Consider the following 15,425-nt stretch of genomic DNA (forward strand, 5'->3'; position numbering starts at 1 on the left):
GGCCAATCTGCTGGATCATTTGCAGCAACTGTTCCATGAGCTGTTTGTATCTGATGCTGGCTGCACATCTCTGGCTGTGCTCGTACTGGCAGACGCTGTAAACATTGATAGGCTACTCGCTATGACCTTTGACATGAGAGCGAGGCGGGGCCCTGCTTAATGCTCAATGCAACATGCATAGTGAGTTTATAGGACAGTCCAGCTCTGATGATGCCAGCAGAGGATTGATAAATCAAATAAAAGACTATACAAGCTTACATGTCGATGGTGCGAACTGACATCGAACAATTCGAATGTTGGTATTAATATAAAATTCGGACAGCATGTGACAGTATAGGGACAGGAGCTCACGATGTTCAGAAAAATAAAACAAAGGCAGAGAAGCGAGAAAGCATGCAGGAGACAGTACTTGTTTGCTGTGTTTTCTCTTCTTTTTACTTACAGGAGGATTGTAATCATAGTGAGAGAGGTAGTTAGTTTGCAGCAACAAGGCCCTAGCTAAATTATTGTTCCTCAATATCATTCCCACAAAGAGCCCTCTATAATATCTGACATTGTCCACAAAAGAAAATCACAAAATGAGGCAGGAACGTTTTTAGAATCACAACAAAAAGGCTTCCCAGTTATTTTTAATCCCAGGTTTAAACCAAACAAAACTACAAAAAAAAAAGTATTAAGTTTTAATCAGATTTAAATATAATGAATGAATCATCCTTAACATTTGAAAACAGTAAGTGTATATCTCTAATAATATCATACAAACAGCACTACACAGTGGATTACCTGCAAAAGCCTGTAACATTGTGATCAATGTACAGGCTTTGTAATACATTGTGATCAACATGGCATAAGCAAGTGATTATTAGGAAACAGCTGACAATTTTACATAATCATTTGGATCAATGTGTCAAAGCATTTGCAATTTGTTCAAAAGAATGAGAAATTGCTTTTATGATGTACACAAGTGACTTGATGATGTGGAGGTTGAACAAGTAGTTTTGAGAATTTCAATTCTGATCTAAGAAATGTACCAAAGCGACTGAGAAATCTGTAATATTCTATAATTCTTGAGACAAAGGCACAAACACCATTCAAATCTCAAAATACCCAGTATGTTATACTGAACAGTGATATAATAACTTAATTATTACACCCGAGGAACTTTACAAGTCCCTAACACATGGCACTTTTTCAACCCATAATAACACAAATGTCAATGTTGTCGAATAGTTAGGACAGTTCAAAACACACTATATTTATTTAAACAAACAAATAAACAAATGTACAGCTTCATAAATTTTCAAAATTGAGTCTCCTTTCATCCTCCAAAAACACAACTGTTCTGTAAGTAATCCGCTTACTCAAATATTTAATCATGGTAAACCGATAGACAAAATATAAATACATATAAAATATTGCTGCTGCATACCAGGGGCCCAAACTAAGGTAATAGATTTAAGGGAAAGCAAAGTGGTTCAATCAGCATTAGGGCTTTATCCTCAGTTTAATCAGATAATGACGTTTCCGTAAAACGGATATAATTTGGATCACTAATGAAATAAGATCACCTTCCTAATTCGTACTGCCAAAACCTTGTAATTCATAAACCAGAATGCTCCACCAGTAATCTAGTTATTTAAATTGGAATTAGCCTGCTGTGTGAGGAAGCCAATGGTTTCTGTTTAGTTTCAATAAGTCAAAGATGGCTCCACACACATAAGCACAATGAACAGGCAGATTAACTAATTGAAATATACAGTGTCATATTCTAATTTACAAGCAAATTGCAACTAGTTGTTACTTAAGTAAATGTGATGTAAGTTCAAGTGTAATCAGAAAGATTTACTTAAAGCGTTAAAAGTAAAAGCACTGTTGACTGGCCTATTAGATATTATATCATTAGATTATTATTACTATAAGCTACTACTAGATTATTATTATTATTATTATTATTCATGCATGTAATGTAATGTAAAAGCAGGATTTTACTGTTGTAACTGGTTGAGGTAGAACTCTTTTAACTATTTTGTGTCAGACTGCAGAGTGTTTTCATTATGGATTAATATGTAGACCATTAATTGATTGATTGAACAGTGAGAACTGCCGTCAAAATTACCCAGAACCCTAAGTGGCACCCTCAAAATGATTTGCTTTGTCCAACCAACAGATGAAACCTCAACATTATTAACAATACACTTAAATAATTTAAACAATTAAAAGGAAAAGCAGCAAATCTTCACATTTGCTGGAACCATGACATTTTTTTCATGGCACGGTGCCTTGCCTCACAGCAAGAAGGTCGTGGGTTCAAACCCCGGTTGCCCCGGCCTTTCTGTGTGGAGTTTGCATGTTCTCCCCGTGTCTGCGTAGGTTCTCTCCGTGTGCTCCGGCTTCCTCCCACCATCCAAAGACATGAGGGCTAGGTTAATTGGTGTCTCCAAAATTGTCCTTAGTTGTGGATGTGAGTGTGAGTGGTTGTTTGTCTATGTGTGGCCCTGCGATGGACTGGCCATCTGTCCAGGGTGTGCCCCACCTTTTGCCCGATGTATGCTGGGATTGGCTCCAGCCCCCCACGACCCTGTACGCAGGATAAGCGATTGACGATGGCTAGAGTAACTTTATGATCAAAATAGTTGCCAATTCATTCTTGTCAACTGACTCATTGATTCTAGTTTTTCTCAGTCCCATTGTTACTTTTCTTGAATCATTCTTAACATTTGCAGTAAGTGCATTTCTCAAAACAGGTTGTCCAAACAGCATCACACAGTGGATTACCTGCAAAAGCCAATAAGTTGCCCAAAGTTCTATATCTCAAAATTAAATATTTATGTCAGTGAACATGTCAGTGCCACCAGACTGACAAGTTATTGTGTCATTGTTAAACAAGATTGTCAAAATGTTTAGCCATGTCGTCAATATGACAGTGTGCTCTGTAAGTATTTTCTGATGTAAACTATGGCTAAGACTGGGCAGGCTTCAGTTATGCTTTTACTGTTTGTATTGTAATTTGTTGACAGCTCATGTCAGTGTGTTACAGAAAAGATTCTTACCCATATCACAACAGATATTTTCATTATTGTAATCAACCAATCGTTTCAGCTGTACTTGTATAAACTGTTGGGTAGTTTAGTTTATACACAAAACACATTTTATAAACATTTCACATGTTTTGTGTATAAAAATCATAATCAGTAAAGTAACAAGTAAATGAAGCGGTCAGATAAACGTAATGCAGTATACAAGTACAAGATGTAGTGGAGTAAAAGTAGAATGTTGCATGAAATAAAAAAACTCAAGTGAGGTACAAGTACCTCAGTTTTAAGTACTTGAGTTAATGTACATAATTACTGTCCACCGCTGGATCTGCATTGTCATGAATGGTAATGCCCTGGATGTACAAACAGGAATCCATCTGTCACACAAGTATGCCAATTCCCTCAAGTGGGATTTCCAGACCAAGAAGCTTGTGTTCATCTGCTTAGCATCCAAAAATTGTCACCAGCAAGCTGTTTGTCACTAACAAACGGGAGCTGTATGGCTCTTTCTAATCTTTAATCCTCACAAATTGGATTCACACCTAATACTCAATTCAGAGGTGTTGAGCAAACTGTCTGTAAACCAGGGCGCACATTAGAGGTCACACCTGTCACCATCGGCACGTCGTCCTTAAAAGTGATTACAGCAGCCACAAATAGAGGTCAAAGACCCCAGGTTGTCTCTGAATGCAGAAAATGATGGTAAAATATATTTTATCATCTTCTTCCTCACTAATTTTTTCTGTTTAGGAGGGACTATACTTGGCCAATTTAACACCTAATAATTCATAACACTATAGAATTAAAACAGCTGCTCTGTCTTTGTGATTTAAAACATGTTTGTCTAATTATGTAGATAGATCGCTCGATGGATAGATAGATTAAATCCTGTTTCAGTGTGGTCAAAAGGTCAGAATGGTGATTTGCTTAGTGGGGCATCTTATACAACAAGGCTGTGAGAGCTGACCTCTAAATGAGATGATATAGAAGCTTGGTGATACAGGTGACAGGTCTGAAAAATTTTTGATCCAAAGGTTGCCTGCTTAGTGTCTTAAGTCACACGTAAACAGTCCATTTGGATTATCTTAGCTTTACAGCTATGCGAGTACTCAACACATTCCTGTGGTGTCTAGTGTAACAGGAAGTGCTGTACCTGAGACAAACAGGAACTGTAGCTAATCTGTGAGCAGGTCAGAAAAGACACATTATACAATTGATCTAGGACATACACACACATTAGTGTCAACAACAAAAATACACAAATGTCACAGAGGACACTGACTATGGTTTTGTACAACATGGAACAAACACTTTAATAAACTACTACTGATACATCGGTATCTCTATTGCATATGCATGATATTCAGTATACTGCAACATTAACTGTAGAGCTACTAAATAACAGCTTCCTGCACCTTACTTGTTCTCAAATAGGGAGATTCAAATTCTGAAGTCCAGCTTATTTGAATAAGAAAATCGTGAAAAGTGTTATCACATGCACAGTTTTGTAATTGACCTTACGGGGAATCAAGCAATAAGTGATGTTAAGAAGCGAGGTGCAGAATACAGAAATCCAAACCCTGTCTCAATTGTCTGTAACTTTTATATAGGCCTGCATATACATTTCTAGGAGACAGAGTTGTAATTTTACTATATTTTACTGTGTATTTGCACAGTGGGTTCAAAGGACGTCCAATAGCAGGCTAATACAGCTAAATATGAAAACTCTCCTGGAGGGTAGGCACCATGATAACAAACTATTAAGTCCTCTAAAAATATAGTCAAAATACTGATCTGAACAACAATATATATGCCACATGTTAATGTCCAGAGTAGAGCTGTAACTTAGCTGATAGAAAACTAATAGGCAGCTATTTTAATAATTTTTCTAATATCTTTTTAAGCTAAACATGGCTGGATTGGTTGGTTGTGAAGTGATCCTTACAAGTGCGTCATTCATTACAAGATGAAGATGTGCTATAGAGTTCTTGTTGAAAACTATGTTTGAATATTAAAATTATGATGAACTTCCCCTTAATGTGTCCTATTAGGTCACTGTATTGCTGTGGGTTTAATATTAAATAGGTGAACTCTTTTTCTCAGGCCTAGCTGTCACAGACTCCCTGTGATGCCCGAAGAGATCTGTACTATTTCTAAGCTCTGTTTCCAGAGTGGCCCAGACACACAGATAGTTATTTACACCAGAGGATTAAGATGTAATGCTCTCCTCTCCTCACCCAGTTAACTTTGCACACCATTGATACTGCATCCAATAGATTATAATAATTATTCAAAATTATTTAAAATCACTCACATAACATCTCATAACATGCCCCACATACCAAAGTTCTAATTATATTCTATAATAAGTTACAAGAAAAGTTTCCAACATTCATAGAACAATTCATTTACGTGATGACAACACACATGCAGTAATATATATTTTACAAAAAATGATTATTATGTTTTATTATAAATAAATATTTTTACAAGGCCAAATATTTGCATTTTTACATAAAGACATTGTGTATCGAATTATAATAAATTTTTATAGTTTCATAACCATGTAGTTACCATGTTACCAAGTATCAAATGGGACGTTACAGTTGGATCAAGTGCATGAACAACACCACATTTGCTTGTGTGAGGGGCCCTCTGGAGATCTATTTTAATCTGCTCAGTACAGTGAAATCTCAGCAAATAGTGGTAAACACCCACTTGGTGGAGTGTACACCTAGTTAAAATTAATGCAATCTATTTCAACAGCTTTACAATCAATCCTACTAATTATAATTCAGTTTTTCTTAAAACTGTTTCAAGGGGTGTTGATTCAACTTTATTGTACAATTAGAGACTGCAACTTGTGATTCTGTTTTGTGTCATACTCAAAGGTTTTTCTAATATTTTGTCCATCCAATTTATATCAATATTTGTGGACAACATTTTAAACCAATGCACAAGCTTCACAACCTTCTGTATTAGTGTGTAATGTGACAGTTTAGCCAGCAGATGTCACCTTTCACTGGACTGAAGAAGCAGAACTCCTACTTCCTTTATCTCCAGCTTTAGCACATTAGCATCCACATCAGTTAGATCATATTTATTACTGTGTGTTGATTATACAGATCTCCTGACTATGTTATGGGCATATCTGTAACATTCATAGGGCAATCAACTTGATCATGGTTATCATTTCTAAGAATACAAAATTTAGCCTATAGCTGTCAGACTTTTTTAAGAGGGTCCTTTTTAAAATTTTAAAATCTTTTAAAATTTATATAATGGTTAACAGATATAGACAGAAGAAGAAGAAGAAGAAGAAGAAAAGGACGCATATCTATAAAGGTGAGGATAAGTTTACGGTTACTAAACAGTAAGTAACATCATCTCATTCATCTTCTTGCTTTCATCTCAGTTTCTGAGAATCATTACTATCAGACACTGATCCCCGACTATAAAAACGTGAAATCACAGGGCTACACACAATCTGGTAGTTATGAGCTGACCATGACAGATTGTTTGCATTTGCAGCTGAAGCGCCCTCTGGTGTACTATTATATACTGCTCAGCACATAAATGCTGCTGGTTGCTGTGTGGATGTTGGGGTCACAACATTGCTGCTGATAATAGGAATATCATTAATACGTTCTGTTATTGGTGTTACTCCTGATTCACCTGCAAACCATACTGTCGAATGACCAGTAAATTATGCTTTTAGAAGCATATTTTGAGCCCACAGCTGTTTGTAATATCTGCATGTTTTCACAGACATGAAGAAAATGTGGCACATTGTGTAGGTGCATGGATATATTTCCTGCAACTAATGGGTAGAGACCATACAGCAAGATGCAACATGCAGCAAGAAATAAATTGTTTTTGAAGAAGGCCTTTTTGAACAGACATGCAGCGTCTCCCAGAGGCCAAACTTTGGAATAGGTGCTGACCACTCATCAAGGGGTCAGATGTGTGTTTCTTGTCTTACTTGCAAGGTACAGTAAAAAGAAAAAAAAAAAAAAGAAAGAAAGAAAAGACAAAGGAATTGTAGAAAAATGCTCAAAAACTCAAAGTAGTTGTGATATAATTTATTTGAATATTACAATATGCTTTTTAAAAACCGGCAGGGTACATTTAGGTAAGAGTGCCTGTGGTATAGGCGGAAAGAACAAGAAGTCTGCAGAAAATGATGGCAACTTACTAAAAATACTGGGGTATAATAATGGAGTTTTGAGAAATAATCCATCTGATTGTCACAACAGATAATTCATAAACAATAATGGAGTCAATACACATGTTTTACTCCATAAAATAATGAGATAATGAAATTTTATAAAGTTTTTTTAGAGCACTTGTCAAAATTACCAGCGCTTTACAGAAACCAAACATACATTAATTGAACTGTGGGAAAAAACATATATGCACAAAATTACATAATAAAACACAATATTTTGAAATAAAAATTTACCCCACTGGAGGGGGGGCATCTAACCCCAAACATAATAATTTAGCATTTTACTACTTTAACAAAAAACTATAAAATATTTCTCTGTAAACAATTGCAAAACTTATTTTAATTCTCCCCATAAAAGCAAATGTTAAGGCAAAAAAATTGACATTTTGTGTTTTTTGTTAGAATTACCCCATGTTACCCTATCTGTAACAGATGTTTTGTGATGAAAGCTTGTACTTGATTACAGCGATCCACATACATAGAAATACACAATAAGTTTGACATTGCAGCCCATATATTCTTGGGTATAAAGTGTGAAATGGTTTAACACTGACGCTTCATATTACTCTGTAATTAAATTGAAAAAAAAAGCATTTAGCTAAGCTCATGCAGTGTGTTGAATTACATCCTGCATACAAAGTTTTCCCTCCGTTTCAGGTGTTGAAGGCACAAAGGTGTGGTCTGTTATATTTGTGACACTGGATGCATTGTAAAGTGCTGTACTTGCCTAAAAACCTTGTTTTCTCTAAACCTCAACATCAAACCTCATTTGTTACTCAATAAAGATGATACCCTTTAACTATTTAATTTAATTTTAAGTAATTAATAATATAACACCTTCTGGGAATACAATATTTAATGTACGAAAGACACTGTCTATAACACTTTCTAATGAAAGGAAAACATTTTTCCTTCCTTAAAAAGAAAAGAATTTCTCTCTCCCCAGTAACAATATTAGGCACTCTTTAAAAACCACATCTTACAGTGCGATTTCCAAAAGCTGTAACATGCAGAAGTTATCATAAATTTGCTGCCGGCTGAAACACACAATAAAAAGGTTTTTACAACCAGGAAGGTCAGATTACCTTATTGTAAACAGATGCTACAAACACTGTAATATGTTGGTATAAGTATTTGTCAGTGTTGCCCATATATAAAAAGTAAAATTCTTTCTTGCAGTTTAAGTAATGGATGATCTCTGAGCTCTGTCAACAGGAATTTCTGTCGTGCGCAGTGTGATCAAGTCTGTGAAAGTCTGAAAAGCTTTTTTATTTGATGCCTTCTTTAATGTCGCAGTAGGTAGGTCCTTTGCTGGAGTGCACAGCACTTTCAGCCTCTGTGTGGAGAAAGAGAAGGATGATTTGTCTACAGTATGCTAACTGTGGTTTAAAGACAAATCTGCTGAACTTTATCATGCTTTCCCATAATACACAAACTGTCAAGGCTAATAATGAAAAACGACAAAACAGCCGACAGTTTTTTTCACAGCAGTCCATGCTTTCCTTATCAGTCACTGGCTGCTTTGCTTTACCAGTCAATGAGGAGCTTGCGCTGACACCAAGTGTGTCACTGTGTTGAAAAGTGGTGGGGACAAAGGGTCAGATTAGGGACGTGATGATACAAGTGTCATGAGACTTGACGATGTTCAAAAACAAGACAGGTTTACACTTTTAAAGAAATATGAAATGCTGAAATATGAGTAGGGGGTCCTCTCCAGAAGAATTTGAGCATTAAACACTTAATTTCCTGGATTATTGAGACCTTTCCTGCTTCAATTTATGGTGGAAATGTCTTTATTTATATAAAGATTTCAGCTGGCAGGTGACAACCCAAATATAAAAATATATCAGAATTCAGTAGCTTGTTTTTTTTTTTAAGGTTGAGTGGACAGTGCACATTTGTTTCTTCTATATTTAAATTGCATGTTATGTTATTGTGCAAATAAATCTCTCAAAGCATTTTCAGAACATTAACAAATGCTTTCAAAAAGTGATGGGAACAAAATCAGCCATTTCAAAATGCGGTGGGGACATGTCCCCAGCCTCCCCCATTTAAATGCACGGCTGACACCGTTCTCAGAGGCAATGAAAAATTACAGTATCTGTTGTTTCAGCAAGCCCTTAAAAACATGTTTACATTTAAGTGAGTGGCTGTAGGAAGTATGACTCTTCATGAGCAAGAGAGGAAATAGCGTAAATTTGTCATAGAGCCACAAAGTCAGCATAGGGACGGAGGTTGGAGTTTGGGGGTGGGTCTTTAATCAAGTTAAATGCTGTTTGTTTCCCGTTTCCTACCAACACAAGTTATTTTATGCCTTCACGCTACATGAAAAGAGTCAAATCTGGGACAGAAACAGAAGCAAACACCACAAACTTTTAGACCTTTTGCAGAATTTACTAATGATTTTGATGGAAGTACAGATAAAAATTCTGCTTTTATGATTTTTGACTCAGCAAGCACTGTAAAACATTGACAGAAGGTAACATGTGGTGTATAAACATTTTTTCCATCACACACACACACACACACACACACACACTTTCTTTGTCAATGCCAGTATAAGATTGTGTATGCCAGTTACAGATACCCTAAAAAATTAGGTATTCAGAAATAGTAATATAAAAAGCAGTAACATGTGGCTATACCTGTCTCAGTGTTCCTGGAGTGACACTCACAGCATACAGCATCCATAGAGGAACCATGAGTGTTGAAGAGAGAGTAAATAAGACTCCAATGGTGTAGCCCCACCAGGGATATTCATAAGTGTTGTTGAATTTGAGCGGGGTATATTTGACCAAGGAGAAGAGAAATGTGCACTAAAGAAACACAAGGAGAGAAATTAAGATAAGGCATGAAAACAAACTCAAAATGATCACGTGTGCATTACACACAGAAGCAAATTCACAATTGGCTAGTGTATTTTTAAAAACATACAATAAAACACTTGTTTCCACTATTGCTGACAGCCTCAAGCCAACACTTTCCTGCTGCATCATCTCCAAATGCTCATCTTTCTTACATGTTAAAGCTTGTGATATTGTTGACTTTGCTATGTATGTAAGTCCCTCTTTGAGTTCAGATACAATTCATCTGTGTTATCTAAATTTAACGTAATAACCATTTATAATTCAGTAAAGGTACATTTTTTACTTGCCCTTGAATGATATGTAAAAAATAAAGTCTTAAAAAAATTAATAATTCCAACACAACATGCATTGCCATCCCTTGTGTCCTGAATTTTGTTTTGTAAATGTTTAATTGTGGTGGCAGCTACAGATTAAAGACCACATAAATTCATTGTATAATTAAACATTTAAGAAAAAAAAGCCACTGATGCACTAATAACCTTCACTGAATCCTTAAATTTAAAATTACATTGAACAACCTTGAGTTGCAATACAGTACCCAAGGGCAGATATTTCATGTCACTGTTGGAGGGAACAATGAAAATAGACCACTGTGAGGCATTTGAGGAGGAAGGACACAATCTTTCAAAACTTAAACAGTTTGTGTACCAAATCTATTGACTAGACACTGATGGATAACAGTGGTTATATCTAATTGTTTTGTCAGCTGTCAAACACACCTGCTTGTTAGTACATTAGGAAGAAAGTTATAGCAGGCATGCCTACATTTCCAATACTTACAGTGCAGATAGCTGGTGTGAAGTACCGCCAACAATATTTCATGAAAGGCCTCGGTCGATAGCCAATCATGTCCTTTATATTATCATAATGACGATCTGCACCTGAAGAAAATAGTGTTAGTTGCATCAGCATTATGGCTTACACTGTGGGGTTTAGAAAACCCATTTGCATTATAAGATCATTTAAATGTTTCCAGTGTTAGAAACCATTTTGTTGACAGCTCCTCAAAATTCAGCCTCACATAGGATGTCAGGAAACTTTCAGATCTCATCTTGCATTCACAATAAAGTTATTGAATAACTATAATACAAGAATATGGGTTTAAATGAGAGGTTCCCGACCTCTTGCTTGTGACCCTTTAAAAGCTACTTGTGATCAATCACAGGTTACATGATGGGGTTAACCCAACGAGTGATTGCTCTTTTGTTTTTTCCTCCTTTCTTTTCAACTGACTCATGGCCCCTCAGGTGGGGAACGAAAGACTTAACTGTACATGAATTTATAGAGGGATCCAACAGTGGCCAATTTGATCAAGGTAAACGTTTTTCTTACCATAGACCCATCCAATACAGACAGACTGAAGAATAGCAATAAACAGGAGTGTCATCCCACTGCAAGCATAATAGTCAAACAGCTGGAAAATATAAAGGCCTCCCTACAAGGAAGAAAAACAAGGTTGCATCATCCACACTGTTGGTTCAATATGTTGTTGTAAAAGTATGTACCACATACACAGCATACAAATATTCCTCAAAAGTGTATTGTTCATGTAAATCACTTCTGTTCAGGTATAAATGATTATATTTTTAAAGGTTTCCTTTAGGTTCCTGCCTTTTATGTATTTAACTGTTTTTATAATTTCAAAGCACTCTTACAGTAGCTGCATTTATAAACAATACACAGTAAATAAAGAATACAATATCAAAACGTTTTCACCCCTCACCTCGGTGACCATCAGAAGACCAACAAAGAAACTTCCAATAGAAATGGCAAGAAGAAGGAGTTTACGGCGGCAGTTGTTTTGAAAGAAGTCAGGAAACATGTCAGAGATGGTTGTGACCAATGCCTCCTGATATACAAACTATGGTGATGAAAGAGATTATTTGGTATTTATACAATCTGATTGTATTATGGTGTCTGATTATTAAATAAAATCCAAATCTAAACAGGCTTGATACATAATCCTACCTCACTATCTAATCCTAAGAAGATGATCATGATGAAGAAGAAAATAGCCCACAGCTGGGGAAGTGGCATTAGAGCCACCGCCCGAGGATAAGCAATGAATGCCAACCCTGGACCTGCAAAGGTACATGGGGAAAAATGTTACATTCTTAATTCAAACAGTATCACTCTGGGTTTCGGTCAAACATTATTAACCTTCCATACCTGATTCAGCCACCATCGATATATCCACACCTTGCTCCTTTGCCATAAAACCAAGCACAGAAAAGATGGCGAAGCCAGCTACAAAGCTGGTTAAACTGTTTAACATGCACAGGTACACACAGTCTCTGTAGGTGAAACATTGAAAATTAGTAAAGCTCTGGTCTAATCCAAAGTACAGTAAGTAGTCTGGAACAAAACTGTACAGTACAGTGAGTGCAGATGGAAAAAAAATACAAACCTGTAGGAGTTGTTGTTGTACTTGTTGTAACTTCCTAAAGATGTCAAAACACCTGTGCAAACTCCATAGGAGTAAAAGATTTGGCTGCCAGCATCCATCCATACCTGAGGAATTTGGAGGAACTTCAGTTTAGGTTTGTATATTTTCAAGTCTCTTAAAATCAACATGTTAGCATTGTGACTATGAGCATGTTAGCATGCTGATGTTTAATATTTAGCTCAAAGCACCACTATGCTTAAATACAGCCCCACAGAGCTACTAGCCTAGCTGTAGGCTGGCTTCAGTCTTATTTAAGCACTCACAGCACTTTGAGGTACCTCTGGATCGGTGAGGCGAGATGGGTCTGGGTAGAGGTAGAACATGATTCCATCTTTGGCCCCCGGTAATGTAAGACCACGAACGAGCAGCACCACCAGCATTACATATGGAAATGTGGCAGTGAAGTAGACCACCTAAGACAGAACCAACAGCTAATTTTGTGTCACTTTTTTAAATAAAACACTGACAATTAACATTAAGATTGTACTGTACTACCTTTCCTGTGGACTTAACTCCATTCCAGACACAGAAGTAACACAATATCCAAGCAAGTAGTAGACAAAGGGCCAGATCCCAGCGAACATTGCCAATATTCTCAATTCCACTTGACAGGCCCAAAATCCTCCTCCTGTAACAAAGTTTATTAAGGAAAAAATTTTTAAAAAATAGCCCTTAGCGTATGATGATTTAATTCATGCTACTTACTCCCAAAACTCTACAACTGAAGATGTGCCATTCAGGTGCAGAGGGGATGTTTGATTGTGACCATGCTCAAAACAGGCATCTTTCATGAAAGAAGACAAGTTGAAAACAACAATTTAAAAGGTGAACAAATTGCATAGTTTTATGTACTAGCTGGAAACAAAAGTCTTAGTACCTGTGTTCCAGCTGTTGTGACAGCTTGCCCATGGAAGCTCAGACCTGAAGGATGAAAACAGGTAGAGAAATGTCCAGGCCAGTATGATGATGTAATACACCCCAGTGTACAAAACTACCACTTGGCTTCCATAACCTAAGCCTGTAGAGAAATAGAGATGTTGTATGGTTGAAAGTGAACCATGAATAAACTCCTAATGTCTGTAGACTTAAAGCTACAGAAACTAACTTGCACTGTATGTCAGGATCGAGGGTTCACAAAGTAGGAGAGAGCCCAAATGCACAACACTGGTTGCTGAGGTTTAGTTCCAGTATTTTTAATCCAAGCCAACAGGCAAAACAAAACTCGTAGGCAGTGGAAACTGGCAATGTCCAAAAAGCAGAACAGGTAATGTGGCAACTAGCAGAACACACACCATACAACAATGACCAGACAGGGATTGAACAGAAAAACCAAACATATATACACCAGGGTTAACGAGCTGGGAGGGAATACACAGATGAGAGACATGACTAACGAGACACAGGCAGGCAGAGAGACAGCAGGGGAAAACAGAGAAACTGGCAGGCAGGCAGATTACTGAGGGGGAACAGACATAACACAAGTACTGAACACTAAACATAGCTCATGTCAAAATAAGAAGTAACAGAACAGAATAATAAAAATAACAAACTAATCCAGACACAAGCAGACAGATCACAAATAAACTAACACCAACAAGGAAAACAGGCTAAGATAAAATAGAACCAAGGGCAGACAAAACCAAAATAATGCAAACACATAACTATGAGTAAGTACAAGGACATAACTAAGGCACAGAACAAGGCTAAACAGAGAACACAAGACAAGAAACAAAACTTGGAAACAGAAAACATGGACCAACTGTTATACAGTTATAACCTAGACTAAATAACAGATACCAAACAGATCAATAAGCAAACAGACAGTGAACTAAACTCAACAGATGACAGACCTAAAAAGTAGATACAAAACCCAAACCTCAGAATCAAGAACCAAAACCCAGAAACAGAGAAACCAAAATCAAAACACAGAGAAGGCATGGCCAAAATAATATAACACAGACAACCTCAGGACAGGATCGTGACACTGTATATACTGTAAAATACATTAAATATATTGAAGCAGTACTTGGGCGCACTGATCACACACACATTTGAAATATTATGGCTAATGCTGGAAAGTCATTGAGTAGATTTACTCACAGTTCTAAGGTATTTGAGCTTTAGTTCAGTATTTCCATTTTATACTAAGTGAAATATTGCACTTTTTACCCCACTACATTTATTTTTGTTATTTTAGTTACTGGTTACTTTTCAAAATAAGACTTTTATATAAAACGCGACCCCTAGATTGGTAAACACTGGACTAATCTGCCTAGATGTACATAAAGTATTTAAAAGTAGATACCTCGATCAGTAAAATGTTACTTTTTATGTATCAACAATCTAATAATATATATATAATATAAAAATATCACTCTCAGGGGCAGGTTATCATGAGTAAGTACTTTTACTTTTGATACTTTAAGTACATTTGCTGATAATATTTCTTTACTTTTTCTCAAGTAAGTATTTGAATGAAGGACTTGTAATGGAGTAACAGTTAGTTACATTGTGATTGACATTATATCTCAAGTATTTAGCTGGGGACAAGTGTCGTATGTCTACTGCAATACTTCTATTCAATTCAATTCAATTTTATTTATATAGCGCCAAATCACAACAACAGTTATCTCACAGCGCTTTTCATAAAAGAGCAGGTCTAGACCGTACTCTGTGATGATATTTACAGAAGCCCAACAGTTCCCACCAAGAGCAAGCACTAGGCGACAGAGGCAAGGAAAAACTTCCTTTTAAGAGGCAGAAACCTCGAGCAGAACCATGGCTCAGGGTGGGCGGCCATCTGCCTCGACCGGTTGGGGTGAGAGAGAGAGAGAGAGAGAGAAAGAGAG

The 15,425-nt window shown here is 36.6% G+C and overlaps 1 protein-coding gene across 1 annotated transcript in view; it reads right to left on the reverse strand.

Moving 5' to 3' along the window:
- Positions 1–7,149: 7,149 nt before the first annotated feature.
- The window catches only part of LOC123956639 (sodium- and chloride-dependent GABA transporter 2-like), a 19,303-nt gene continuing 11,027 nt past the window's right edge, over positions 7,150–15,425 (reverse strand). The window contains exons 4-15 of the mRNA XM_046028982.1: positions 13,454–13,594; positions 13,282–13,360; positions 13,072–13,204; positions 12,855–12,989; positions 12,538–12,641; positions 12,300–12,424; positions 12,099–12,211; positions 11,854–11,991; positions 11,463–11,565; positions 10,911–11,011; positions 9,909–10,079; positions 7,150–8,599 (exon numbers count right to left, since the gene is read on the reverse strand). Coding sequence (XP_045884938.1) covers positions 8,444–8,599; positions 9,909–10,079; positions 10,911–11,011; positions 11,463–11,565; positions 11,854–11,991; positions 12,099–12,211; positions 12,300–12,424; positions 12,538–12,641; positions 12,855–12,989; positions 13,072–13,204; positions 13,282–13,360; positions 13,454–13,594 — 1,499 coding nt within the window. The 3' untranslated portion in view covers positions 7,150–8,443. The remainder of the gene's footprint in view (positions 8,600–9,908; positions 10,080–10,910; positions 11,012–11,462; positions 11,566–11,853; positions 11,992–12,098; positions 12,212–12,299; positions 12,425–12,537; positions 12,642–12,854; positions 12,990–13,071; positions 13,205–13,281; positions 13,361–13,453; positions 13,595–15,425) is intronic.

The sequence above is a fragment of the Micropterus dolomieu genome, linkage group LG18, assembly GCF_021292245.1.
Source record: "Micropterus dolomieu isolate WLL.071019.BEF.003 ecotype Adirondacks linkage group LG18, ASM2129224v1, whole genome shotgun sequence".
NCBI classification, from domain to species: domain Eukaryota; kingdom Metazoa; phylum Chordata; class Actinopteri; order Centrarchiformes; family Centrarchidae; genus Micropterus; species Micropterus dolomieu.